At 41.3% G+C, this 13,064-nt stretch overlaps 1 protein-coding gene across 16 annotated transcripts in view; it reads right to left on the bottom strand.

The window, feature by feature from the left end:
* Positions 1–1,092: 1,092 nt before the first annotated feature.
* Positions 1,093–13,064, bottom strand: part of NEO1 (neogenin 1) — a 105,189-nt gene continuing 93,217 nt past the window's right edge. For 8 of the 16 annotated variants that reach the window (XM_083712430.1, XM_083712435.1, XM_083712432.1 and 5 more), the window contains 4 exons: positions 11,194–11,352; positions 7,790–8,047; positions 6,564–6,700; positions 1,093–4,718 (listed from right to left, as the gene is read on the bottom strand). In XM_083712430.1, the coding sequence (XP_083568556.1) occupies positions 4,635–4,718; positions 6,564–6,700; positions 7,790–8,047; positions 11,194–11,352 (638 nt within the window). In that variant the 3' untranslated portion in view covers positions 1,093–4,634. Of the gene's footprint in view, positions 4,864–6,563; positions 6,701–7,789; positions 8,048–11,193; positions 11,353–13,064 lie in introns of all 16 variants that reach the window. The other 8 variants (XM_083712425.1, XM_083712423.1, XM_083712424.1 and 5 more) reach the window with 2 other exon arrangements.

The following is a 13,064-nucleotide window of genomic DNA, read 5'->3' as shown; positions in this document are numbered from 1 at the left end:
TTTGCTAACTTCAACTTGCTTGGTGTAATTTACTGCTGTCACCTGTGTTTCAAAAACGAGAAAGGAACCACAGTACAGATAAAGGTTCCAGTCCAGGGATGGGAAATCTTTTTCATCCCGAGAGCCAGATACCTTTAGGGGCACAGGCATTGGCGGTGGGACAATGATGGGAGGTCAGAGGGAGAAGAGGGAGCAGTCTGCAGGGAAGAAGTGTCGGAATCTGAAAAGGTAACAAGAGTTTAGTGAGCAGGAAGAGGCTGTGGCAGAGGGCAGTCCAGAAACAGAGGCAGAAGCAGAGGGGAGTCAAGTGGCAAAGTAGAGGCAGGCTGCTGAAGAAGCCAGGCAAGGTCTCCCCATCCTGCTGTGACCAACTCCCCTCCATCCTTGGTCTCCCAGAACCTACAGAGGTATGAAGAGGGTGAAGCAAAGAGAGACAAGTATGACTGGCTATCTTTGTAGCTACTCTACTTTTAAATGGAATTTTGTAGCTTTTTCCAGCTCTTTAGTTGAATTTAGCTAAATTTGTTGAATTATTGTGAGCCACCTTGTACTCTTGGTTACAAAGAGGCCAGATATAAACACTTTAAATAAATAGACATATAAATTAACTCCCATTTTCCAGCATACAAAGCCCTTTCTAACAATTGTTTCAAACAATTCAGTGAAACAGTGCTGAGTTCTGTGTCTAACAGCTGTATCCCAGAGTGCGGTCTAAAGGCACCTGAGGCCACCATATTGCTGAAGCTAAGCAGGTTTGTGTCAGGGTCAATGCATGGATGGGTTCCCTCCTGAGAACGGAATGTATACCACCTTGTGGTTCCATGATGGAAGAATGGATATGTGACTAACACCAGTGTCTTCATTTCTGGACCAGAATTCCAACAGGTTGTGTTCCTACTTACCACCTCTTAAAATAATTATAAATAGTTCAGTTACATTGTAATTTAAAGAAATTATTCTCAAACACTGCACCCTTGTTCCAGAACGTAACTGGGGCTTCAGTGTTCTGAAATGCTCATCGAGGGACACTGCTAAAATGGAAGGGCAAAAGTTTTTTTTAAAAACAAACAAAACTCTAGACAAAGGCAGAACTCGATTAGATTAAAAAAGTGTATTGGATATCCAATACCAAATAATAAACATGACAGTATTAAAAATTTATAGAGTATACAGCAAATACTACAGGAAAAAAAATGTACAGAAAGGAAGAAGTTTACAGCAGTCCTCAGAACTCTCCTACATCAGAACTGTAAAACAATATACAGAGGTCTTCCCACCCCCTTCTCCATATTCAGCTGGAGGAAGCTGCCGCAGAGCAGCTTAGCTATGACACTACAAGATACACAATGTTCCAAATTTAAAATCACAAGATATGTAAAAAACAGTGTTAAAATGTGAAAAAGTGCAATACATATTGTACACTGACTTGAATAAATGTTTCCTTTTTTGTTTTAACCTTAAAAAACCAACTTTGAACAGTTGTTTTATTATTAAAAATATCCCCCACCCCATTCCCAGATTCATGGCAATATTGACATTCATGGTGTTCGACGTAAAGTAGCAATATATTCACAAAAATCCACCAGTGGGGGAAATACTGAGTACACATGATGGAATTTCTTTGGGTATAGATATGAAAGAGAAATGTACACATCTGAGGAGCGGAATGCGTGCACTAACTGAATTCAGTGGACGCAATGAGGACCCTACGCAAAGGATTTCCTGTTCTTCACAAGAACTTTGCATGTACAAAGGAAAACAGCCACGTTGAACATTCCCTTTCGCAGGAATGGGAAGCCCCTTTTGATTATAGATGCCCACCCTGATTATACAGGGCTCTGGATCATACCAAATAGCCCAGATCCAGAGAAGTGCATTTCAACACCTGTGGGCCTTTTAATGTACTATTAAAAAATTCTCCTCTCCCTCACTGGAAGCTCTTTCTGATTTATGAGGCATGCGTGTGTGTGTGTGTGTGTGTGTGTGTGTGTGTGGCACCTCTCCCCTTCCTTCTGCATACCAAAGTATTAAGGAAAATAAAAACCTCCACCACACATACAGAGAACAGATAATTGGATCCAGGCCAGTGTCTGAATCCTTCTCTCTCCCCAACCCAAACCTCATCTAATTTTACTCAATGCCTATTTTGCAGGTGTGCCAGTTTGCTCTTATGATGGACTTTTTGCTGACTGCCCCAACCCAAAATAAGCATCCTATTAACCTATGAGAATAAACTGGGGAGGAATCTACACCCATGTACTAGGACTGTGAATGTCTCTGGGGCATTAGGATGTTTACTGTTGGAAGACAGAACACTGAGCTAGGTGAACATGGCACTTAATTATCTCATTGTAAATTCAATACAGTATTTAAAAAATAAATGGCTTTTCTTATGCATATGTTATAGCTGCTAATCAGAATGAATTAATACATTTCTTCAGTGCTCATCATCAGAAACCACTAGTCAATTTTAGTCTGTCGGTATCCCTATTTTCCATAATTGCTTCCAAGAAATCTTCAAGATGAATCTGCTGATACAAAGCCAGAAGCAAATACGAGTCTGGAACTCTGTGAAGGGAAAGCAGCTTGAAGGAGTTACTTCAGGGAAAGAAAGGGAAGGGCTGGGAAGGGTTAAGGGAAGGGCTGCCCTACCTCTTCATCCCTTTAAGTAATTCTTTCCTGATACTGGTTCTCAGTAGAGAGCAGTGGCTGGGTGTTTTCAAACTTGAGTTAGCCAGTAATAAAAACCATTCTAGTCTTATTCACATGGCAATTTAAAGGATCCAGTGAAGTCTGCCTCAGATCAGAGCACTGCAAACTCCAAGGGTTATGGGCTATTTCCTCCAACAGCACTGCTAATACTGACCCTAAAATAACACTGCTTTACACAGAACAAATTTGCTAAAGAAAACTACCTATTATGACCTTTTGCTTCTTTTCCACCTTCCAACCCTTTTGAGTGTACACCTGAATTCCAAAAGCAGCGGGATTTTTTTTTACAAAATCAGTCTCTTTTATTATGTTAAGTCACCACCCAACAGAGAGGATGGTGGTATGTCAAACTGGGCAGCAAATAGTATAAAGGAAATAACATCTCCTTTTAGCTTCCCTTTTTTTTCCAAGCGGCACCTGAGTCACAAACATTGTACGCCTAGGTTTTGTTTCCGTTTAGAATAAATAAGCCTGCAAAAGACGTTTTGCTAATTGTGGTTTAACACTGAAGGTATTTTTGAAGACCTATGGGACGGTGTACAACTACAGGGAAAAGTGCCCCCCCCCCCCAATCTACTACTAACCTCTGTACATTAAAAGATCTGGAATAAAACTCAAGATGCAATGTAAATGTTAAAGAGGTTATCTTTCAAATAAAACATCAAAACAGAAATTTCTGCTGCCAAGACACACTGTGGTATCTGATGCTAAACAACCTTACATTTCTCAATAAAGCTTCCAGCCCCCATCCATTTAATAGCCAGACACACTTAATGAGTAGCTCACAAAGCAAATGATAGGTTGTTGTTGTTGTTTTTAAAAAATCTGTTTCACGACTTAGAGCCTGTCCGCACAATAGGTTTTCTTGTTCACATGAGTAATGCCAAGTGTGTCCTGGTATGTGCTTACACAGGCAGAGGTAATGTGCAAACTGATAATCACAGACACAGTCAGGGGCCATTCCTGTGATAACTGTAGCACTTTCCCCAATCACTGTGATGAGGGAATTGTTGCAATTACTATTCAGAATCACTCGCTTTGCACATTACATTTGCTCATCTGGGCATTCTCCAAGGGATGTTGGGGCTACTCATATGGATCAAGCTGTATTGTACAGTTAAACCTCTTTCCACTCAGTGGCTTCCTTCCCAGTGCCTACCTCCACCCCATATTGAAAAGGCAAACATAAAACAAACAAAAAGTTTCTCAGTGTTAGATTTCAATCCAAACAGGCAGCTAATCTCACAGTGATGAGAGAGAATCTAGTCAGGCTTTTAATAATTATAATATAAAAATAAAAAAGCTTACAAATAGCGATGCAGCATCCCCCAAGGTCATGGATTAACTGCTGGAAGGTGATATAATTATACACACACTAAAAATAAAAAATAAAACATAAAACAAACCGAACATTCCACACTGGCAATGAATTCCCGTACACAATAGAACAAGCAATCAAACATCTGTCTAGGCTGTGGGAAACAACACAAATTTCTTTTTCTTCAGGTTACACTTTTTTTTAATAAAAAAGATACAATAAAATAAAAACACACAAATAAAATTGTACATAAATGTGAATGTCCAACACTGAAAATGCAGGGAAGGTCACAGCACTGAGACAAAACCTGACTCAAATTAATGCTAAGTCCACTTCTTTGTATACTGGATTTCATCACATTGGCGCGTCTCCCTCAGCCATTTCTTGCAACATCTTAGCAGGAAGTGGAATCCAACTTTCCAACAGGTTCATTTCAGGTAATGAATAGAAAAGTCACTTGGTTAACCAGCATTGGCACTGATACTGCAGCTGGTTGAATATCCCTCTTGTGCTGTCCCCTAGTTTTTGTACATTTCCTTGTGCTCCAAGATTAAGTCCCAAGACCTGTGAAACAGGATTTGGAGTCCTTTCTTGGGGAAGGTGGTCATGCTGTTGTGATGGCATTAAGGTCCTTCATTAGTCCTTCCAGGTGGGCCATCTCTTTGGTCAGCTCATCTGGTTCATAATTCTGCAGGAGATTTAACAGGGTTACTCGGCAAGATGAGCTGCATTGTTTTGGGTGGGGGAAGAATATGGTGCGGATATGGAACATGACAGCAAAGTCACATCTATTAGATGGATTGCATTACTACAGAAATGGAAATGTCCCCATCCTATTTTTCATGCAAGGAGAAAGATGTGGGGAGATGCAGCACCAGAATTCAACATGCAGACAACCCCCAGACAAACAGTGAATTAATGAGAGAGAATGTGATTAGGGAGGCAGGTAGGGACACAGGGAAAGAGGAAAAAGAAAAAGAAATCATCAACTTTTTGCACCCAAGGCACTATCTATGAAGAAGTACTCTAGGCATGTTCCAGCTGCCACCCAAATCTTGCTGAAAAATCTTGATGAGTTGGGAGTTTCTCAGAGTGCATATTAAAGTGATAGACAACTTGCTAAACTCCAAGGGAATACACAAAAAGCTGAACTTGGAAGATATTGTATCCTTATTCTTCCACAGACTTTAAAATACTGGACCCATCTATGTAAAAATGTTGAGTCTGTCCTTGAGAAAATATTTATGCAAGAAAACAGAAGTAATGAAAAATGATCAATGAGCTTGCCTGTATGTTCCAAGTCTTTTACAACAAGAAACTTATCCTGGCTTTTCAAAATGAAAGATAGTTTCTTTAAGCTGAGCAATGAAGGGTTATCTCTAACAAGAGCCAATTGTCTAAGGGTAGACAAATATGATTCCTTGCTGATGTTGTTGGACTCCAATTCCCATTAGCCCCAGCCAGTATGGTCAATGGAGAGGGATGATGGGATCTGGAGTCTAATAAGGACATCATGTTGGCTAACCCTGGGCTACCCTGGGTTCCTAGACATTATGAGATTTATTTTTTTACTCCATCTATGCTTTAAATCAGGAGAAGCAAACACTTTGCCCTCCAGAAGTTGTTGGACTATATATCCCATCCCTGACCATTAGCTAGGCTAGGTGGGGCAGATGGGAACTGGACTACAACAACACTTGGAAGGTATCACATTAGCTTTTCCTTTCTTAGATGAACTCAAATTTCCAAATCTGATATGGAATCTTTGGAATGAGACCCACTCATCACTAACAATCAAGTTGCCCTAAAAAGAGGAAGAAAAGCCAATAGTGTACATCAGTCTACTGCAAAGCATAAAATTTTAGAAAGGGCTGGTGCTCAGTTGGATGGCTTCCAGCTGCACTATTTCAAGTTGTAAAGAAATTATATGAAGAACGAGAGAATGTTCATATGGAAATACAAAGCAGCCTTATAAAAAGATAAAAACCACTGGTCTATCTATTCAAGCTTTGCTCACTCTGACTGGCAGGGGCCTTCTAACTTTTCAGTCAGAGAGCTCTTTCCCAGCTCTGCTACTTCAGATCTTTTTAACTGAACCTGGGGCCTTACACATTCAAAATCCATGCATTATCATGGAGCTACAGCCCTACCACAATCATCACTCTTGAAGAGGAAAGGGTTTTCAGAGCAGAAATGCAGAGTTACTGATGGGCAGAGGCCTGGCGAACAGTAGCAATGTGAGCAGCTTACACATGTATTATTAGGTAACACACTATCATCAGGTTAGTATTGTCTTTTACGAAGTTTAGTGATCTTTACAGAAGGCCTCACTCAAATGGCAAAGCAAAGCAAAAAAAGTTGGTGGGAGCTATTCCATGAAGGAGACTTCTGAAAAACTATTGTACCATAAGTGCCTTATACCATCTTTTAGTTCTCAAAAATATGTTTAATTTGAATTCTAATTTTACTCTCATTCACTACCAAGGTTTCGTATGTGATGGACGTTAGGCTACCTTCTAAGCAGGCTACTTACACTTTCTGAGTCTTCGAGCATCCTTGTTGTTTCCTGGACTTCAGGGGCACTTGGTACCACGACTGGCATAGGAGGTCGAGTTCTCCCTAGGGTGCCAATTGAGGCAGTCTTCACTGAATGAACTGGATGGCTAGAAGCTTAACACAAATATGACCAGGATTAGCCTTCTGCAATCAGGGTTGGAGTGAGAGATGAGTAAGACTCTTGTGAAGATCCATACTTTATATTGCTGACGTGTCCCTAAATTGTCTCCCAGTCTTCTGATGAGATACCATTGACCTTCTCCATTATGCAATACTGCTACCCTGGATTTTAAAGGGCATTACTTGACAGCAATTAGCTACTAAGCATGCTGTATCAGGCCCATGTCAAGAGTAATTCAGAAAGGCGTCACTCAAAGCTAGTTAGAAAAGAAGGGGTAGTTTCACTTAGGCAAAAACTTGTTCCCATAACTTATCTCCAACTGGGATGAATCTTTGGGAGAATGAGCAAGATGCTGAAAGCATTTGAATTGGAATATACATTTTTCCTAGATGGGAGAAATGTTTTAGATTCTTGTGAAACAATGTAGAGTTGGATGCTCCTGGGTGAGAACCTGATGTCACGGATTTTGCACACACAAACAGGTAGGAGGCAAGAGGGGAGTTGGTGTTGTATGCCTGGTTTGTATGATTTTTTCCCTTATAATATGGGGTTAATAAATATTTTGACTGCTGGCTGATAGGCTGTGGTAGGACAGAGAAGTGATTAGTGCCTCAGGGTGAGAGCCTTTTGAGTGCGAGAGACAGGAGAGGAGCGTGTAAACATAAAACATAGGTCTGGCTTGAATGATAGCTGTTTTGATTCTTGCCTCAGGTTAACTGGTGTTCTGGTGTTCCAAACATATATTCTGTTTGATTGATTGGTATTCTATGTCCCCGTCCCCCGCCTGCCCCCCGCCCCCCGATTTTTTGTTGTTTTGATTCATTTGTTGTATATTTATTTTGCATTTCGAAGTGTTGCTTTTTATTTGTTAGCACTTTGTTATTGCTGTGAACCGCTTTGAGCTCAGGCTTGTGGTTGGCAAAACAGCATACAAATCTTAAATCAAATCCAAATCAATTACTGTAGATATCAAGGAAGCAGCTTAGCTCTGCTGCCCATCACTTGTCAGTTTGTCAGCTCCTTTAAACTGTGCATTACAGTCACGACTCAGCTTTCAACAGCAGTAATTCCTTCGCACTCACCTTGCTGGGATAATAAAGGTGTGCTTGGCAAGGCAGGGTCATAGGTTGCCCCAGTGGGTGGAACTGCTGGCACTGCAAAGCTCTTCAGAGGATGAGAAGGACGAACATGGGCAGTAGGGAGGCTTTGGCTCGTCTCCTCCTCCTGCGTACTGGGCAGATAAGATCCTGTGGCACTTTCTGGCTCCTGGTGGTCAGCACAACATGTCTGAGATGAGGAAGCTGGCATGGTATCTGTGCTAGGTGTATTCCGAACAGATTCTGGGTTTGAAAAGAATATGAACATTCTCTTTTACTTTAACAAAACACTCCTGCTAGCACTAAACCAGCGTCTCTGAACATCCTTTCACCAGAGATCTTTGGTGGAGTTAGGTCACCTCACCAGTGAGATATATTCTCTAAACAATTGAGACAATGAACAAGTCATCCAGAGGCACACCTAGCCATTAAGCTGGTACTTAGGTAATTCCACAGTCTGCTAGTAGGTTCTTCTGCTTTTCAAAGCTATCTTCTTCAGAAAAAGAGCAGCCATTTCCCCCCCAGAATGGTCTTACTGCCATACAAATAACCAGTGAATTAAAACACAAACTGATTTACTTGGTTATCTAAAATTCCCTTAAATTTGCTTTGTACTCATCTGTCTTTGAGCTAGAGCACAATTTTCTTAACTGGATGGTTCATAAGTAGTTGCATCTTATTTACATTTGTTACAAGATACTTCAATTCTGCCAATTTTCCTATTGCTTGTATATTTAATGAATATAATGGGTGCTCCAATGTAAGTTTTACTTTAGCCCACTATTGCAAAAGAAGAATAAAAAGCCATTAGTATTCTAATTAAACAAGGGGATTGCTCTTGCCACAAAGCTACTATGTTTTATCTGTTCACAAGCTTTATGAAGAGACAGTGAATCATGCAAATCTAAATTATCAGCTAAAGAAACTAGATCAGCATCATGAAAAAATGGATCAAATAAATTATGTAAATTTAGAATATGCAAGCCACTAGAAAAATCTAATCTTGCTGAAGATCTGCAAATACCATATAAGAGTGGTAATCTTGGGAATCCGACCTTTTTTTTTTTTTTTTTTTGCTATATTACAGCCTTGCACACATGCTCATCCATGCTTTACCCTTGCACACAAGGCTTTTATTGCAACAGCATTCATTTGACTTAAATGCTGTGTATAATAATTTTAGCAAGATAAAGGTGTCAGAAACAGGGTGGGTGTCTTATATGAGCTTGCCATAATATGCTTGAAAACTTAGCCACTGGCAAAAGAAGCATTCTGGTAATAGTAATAGTAGAACTATATTTACAATTCAGAACAATAAGCAACCTACAGACAGGAGTCCCAGAACTTATTTTACTTTAAGAATTCTAACAGTCTGTCACTCTAACTGCATGTTCTCAGGTTATTTCCCAAAGCACTAATAACAGCAGCACTGCATACACATAATAAGGTGCCTCAAGCTTTTAGGAGCTGGCTGAACCCCTCGAGAAACAGCTATCAAATTAAATATACATACTTCAGGAATGCAAACTAAGCCTACTTCTGTACTATCCTGCTGTTTAAACACAACTTACCAGTACCATAATAATGTTCAAACTGTGCTTGATTAAATGCCACCCACAGATTATACAGGGAGGGCAGGCAGGCCTTTGGAATATGTGAATTATAAAACAACTTTAAAAGGAGTAGTATTATTTTTCCTTTTGTAATCCAGATGCAAAGTTAGGATGGGATGATTCCAAATATGATAGGGGCATTGTTCATTCTTAAATTTATTCCTGGGCATAAGAGCAGCAGCCAATTTCCTTCTTACTTGCTAGGTCTCTTAACTAACGTTGAATCAACAACCCTAGCCCCAGAGCTCAAAATGCTAACGCTGTTATACAATTAAACATTTAGTCATGACTGAAAAGTAATGGTGTCGTCATTTTTAAACAAAGAAATCAAACACATGGAGGTCCCACTATCCACACACTTGTTATGCAAAAAATCACTTATCTGAACACGAGGACCTGTGAGAATGATTTCCCTTAATGTTGCAATTTACAGTATTTCAGAAGAAAGCCCAGTGTTCTCCTTCTGTGTATCTACACTGCCATGATCCTGCCCATTACCCTCCCCAGATCTTCTTCCATCTCCCATTTACACTACTGATCTACTGCCTGTTCTTGGCAGCAGAGGCAGCCCTATCCCATTTGCCCCTGGTTTTTGAACCAGTCCCCACTCCCTTTGCCTGGATCTGGCCAGTGAGTCAGCCAACCAGCAGTGACACCGCATGAGCCTGCGACAATAGCAGAATGAAGGCATGAAAGGGCCAAGCTTAGTGCCATGCCAGAGTCTCCTCTGCTGGTACAGCTGCGGCCTTCTTCCTCCTCCTCCTCCCTCCTCTTCTTTCCTCCTCTGGCACCGAGGAGGTTGGCCAAGGCTGAGAGCAAAGCTGAGATGGAGGTTGAGCCACTGCCCCTTAGCAAAGAAGCAGTGGAGAGCATGTCAGAGCCCAGCTCACAGAGTCAGCCAGGCCAATGAGGATGAAAAAGATGAAGAAGGGCTTGGCTTCCTCCTTGGCAGCCTTGCTGCTGCAGGAGCTGAGCAGATAGGTCTCATCACTGCAGCAGCCACTGGAGGAGTAGGAACCGGTGCTGCTGCTGGCTTTGGGCACCAGAGGAGGGAAGAGGAGGAGGTGGAAGGCACTGGCGGCTGCACCAACACAGAAGGCTTTGCCATGTTGCTCAGCTTGGCCTCTCTTACAAGTTCACGTAGAAGTGCTTCTGACTCACTGGCCACATCCAGGCAAGGGGAGGAGGAAGGCAGACTGGTTCCAAAATAGCAGCAAAGGGACAGGGCTATCACTGCCAAAACAGGTCAGCAGCGCAGATCAGAGGTGGAGGAAGATCTGTGGGAGGGTTACGGGGCGGGGGTCATGCTATAGATACACAGCAGGAAAATGTGATGCTCCTCTAGTCCTCACATTTTATCAGACTGTTGGGAAAGCAATGAGATGTTCCACACAGAAAACACTAGAAACAGTTGACTCGTTATGCGAACACTTGCCCAACCAACCATTTCTCAGGAACATGTTATGTTCAGAAAGCGAGACTTGCATGTGCATTTCAAGCACTTTTGCAGAACGGAAAAGGGAAAAAAAGATCACAAGACAGCTCAGTCCTATACATATGCACTTAGAAATAAGTCTTTTTTGAGCTAGCAGAACTTATTTCCTAGTAAATGGACTTAGGATTGCATCCTAAACAAATCTTTGGACATCTCTAGCATAATTATATAAACACCCATCCCTCCCCCTCACACAATCACAAAAATTGGATTTGAGTATGTCCCAGAAGTTCTTGTCTTTGCATCTTTTACTAATGGCTGCCCCAGGACATTCTTCTCACCTGTGGAATTAGCCCTGTCTGAATGGGACACGGATGTGCCAACTGGCCATGGGTTTGCCTGGTGATGGAGATAGCTGCAGGTTGGAGAAGCGAGGCTGCCGGAGTGGAAATGATGGTGGGGGTTATCAAGGGAATGGATGGGATGAGCACTAATCACAGCTGCGAATGAATATAAGACAGAAAAAATGCTTAACACACACCAACCAGCATGCATGCAGAAGTGCACCCCCACCCATTTCACAAAAAAGCACATTAAAAACCAGCACACTATCCTCAAAGTCCATTTTGCCATGACAGGCCATCTCTACACCCGTTTGAAGGAATTAAGGAATTCCCCCATATTTCCAATATTCATTTATTGCAGTTGAATCACTTCATAGCCAGGGTTCTCTGGGTGATTATATTTTAGAAAATCATATCCATGTTTTCTGTTGCATTAAACATGTGGGATTTGAATATGAATTCAAGTTATATAAACTGTTACAGAACAGAATTGAACTTCCTGAGCAAACAGGAATTCTGGTTGATTTGAGGATGGACTCTGTGCATGTGATCTTAGTAAGAAACTGAGAATATTGCAAAACACTGAAGCTCACATTTTAGAATCTTGTATTCAGGTAGATTAATAGGAAGTCTGCAAGGGTAGTAAAAAGGATGAACAACTGAATGGAAAACATCCCAGGAAATAAAACTATAAGCAAACCGTCCTGGGGGAGGGGGGCGTAGAACAGAGTTAACAGTTAATGAAAAAGGCCTGGTGCCTATGTAATTATGAACCCTGCTTAAATTCTGGCCATGGTTTGCTGCTTTAATTCTTTTTAGCTTCCTAAACGTACAGTAAAACCATGGTCTATGCTTTGTGAACCAAACCTGTCACCATGACAAGAGTATAAGGAGGCACCAGCAAGAGAGGTTTGTCATCTGGCAAACAAAGAAATGGACTTTTACCAAGGTCTGTTCAACACACATGCAATTGTTTGCAAACCCATTTCAAATCATGGTTTCACAGCTTAGTTTGCAGCCAACCTTTAACCATGATTTAGGTACCATTCCTACTAATGCTCAACTCATTCCTTGAGTGCTGATCCTTATGCAGCCAAAACAGACATGCACAAGAGGGAAATATCAACAGGCTTGGAAAAAACCCAAGGTTTGCACAAAAATCATCTCAGCTGCATGTGTATAGTGGAACTGGCTGGAAGTGGCAGGTGAAAAAGGTTACAGTTTGCTGTTTGCCTGAAGTGAGATAAATCACAAGCCTGGGTTTGAACATAACACTAAGCGAACCATGGCTTAGCTCAAAACAGCATTGCAACAGCAGGCCTGGAGAAAAAAAGCAAAGTGACCACAATCCTTTTCCCAGGAACATACACACTTGCTCCTTTGTTCTAATTATGGTTTGACCTAGCATTGTGTGCAAAATGCCTCTGCCTCCACCCCTCTCCTATTTCCTCCTCCAATAGAAACAGGAGAAACCCTCCCCCAAAAAAGATGTTAAAAGGATAGAGGAGACAAAAAAAGATATAAAAAGGACAGCGAAAACCATTTAATTGTCTAGAAATGTCACTCCTGGTACATACTGAGATGCTACTTACTTCCAGGAATGGAAGCAAGACGTATCTGTAGAGTTAATGGAGAAATCCAAGATTTAATGTAACTGGGAATTGGTGCTAGTTTGTTTGCCCCACCCACAAGGGAGGGATACCCTCAAAAGCTAGCAGCAAGGAAAATAATTCCTACTCGAAATCTATTCTTGTTCAGTGTGAAACTTAAACAAAAACTTACCATTGCAAATTACAAAGCATTGTAACACATTGCATTGTCCCCATGCTCTAGTAGATTGAGGGGACTGAGTTTATGACAATCCTGTA

The sequence above is a fragment of the Podarcis gaigeae genome (assembly GCF_964106915.1).
Source record: "Podarcis gaigeae genome assembly, chromosome: 14".
NCBI classification, from domain to species: Eukaryota; Metazoa; Chordata; class Lepidosauria; order Squamata; family Lacertidae; genus Podarcis; species Podarcis gaigeae.
The sequence above is the reverse complement of the archived record's forward strand: the minus strand, read 5'-3'. Positions and strand labels throughout refer to the sequence as shown.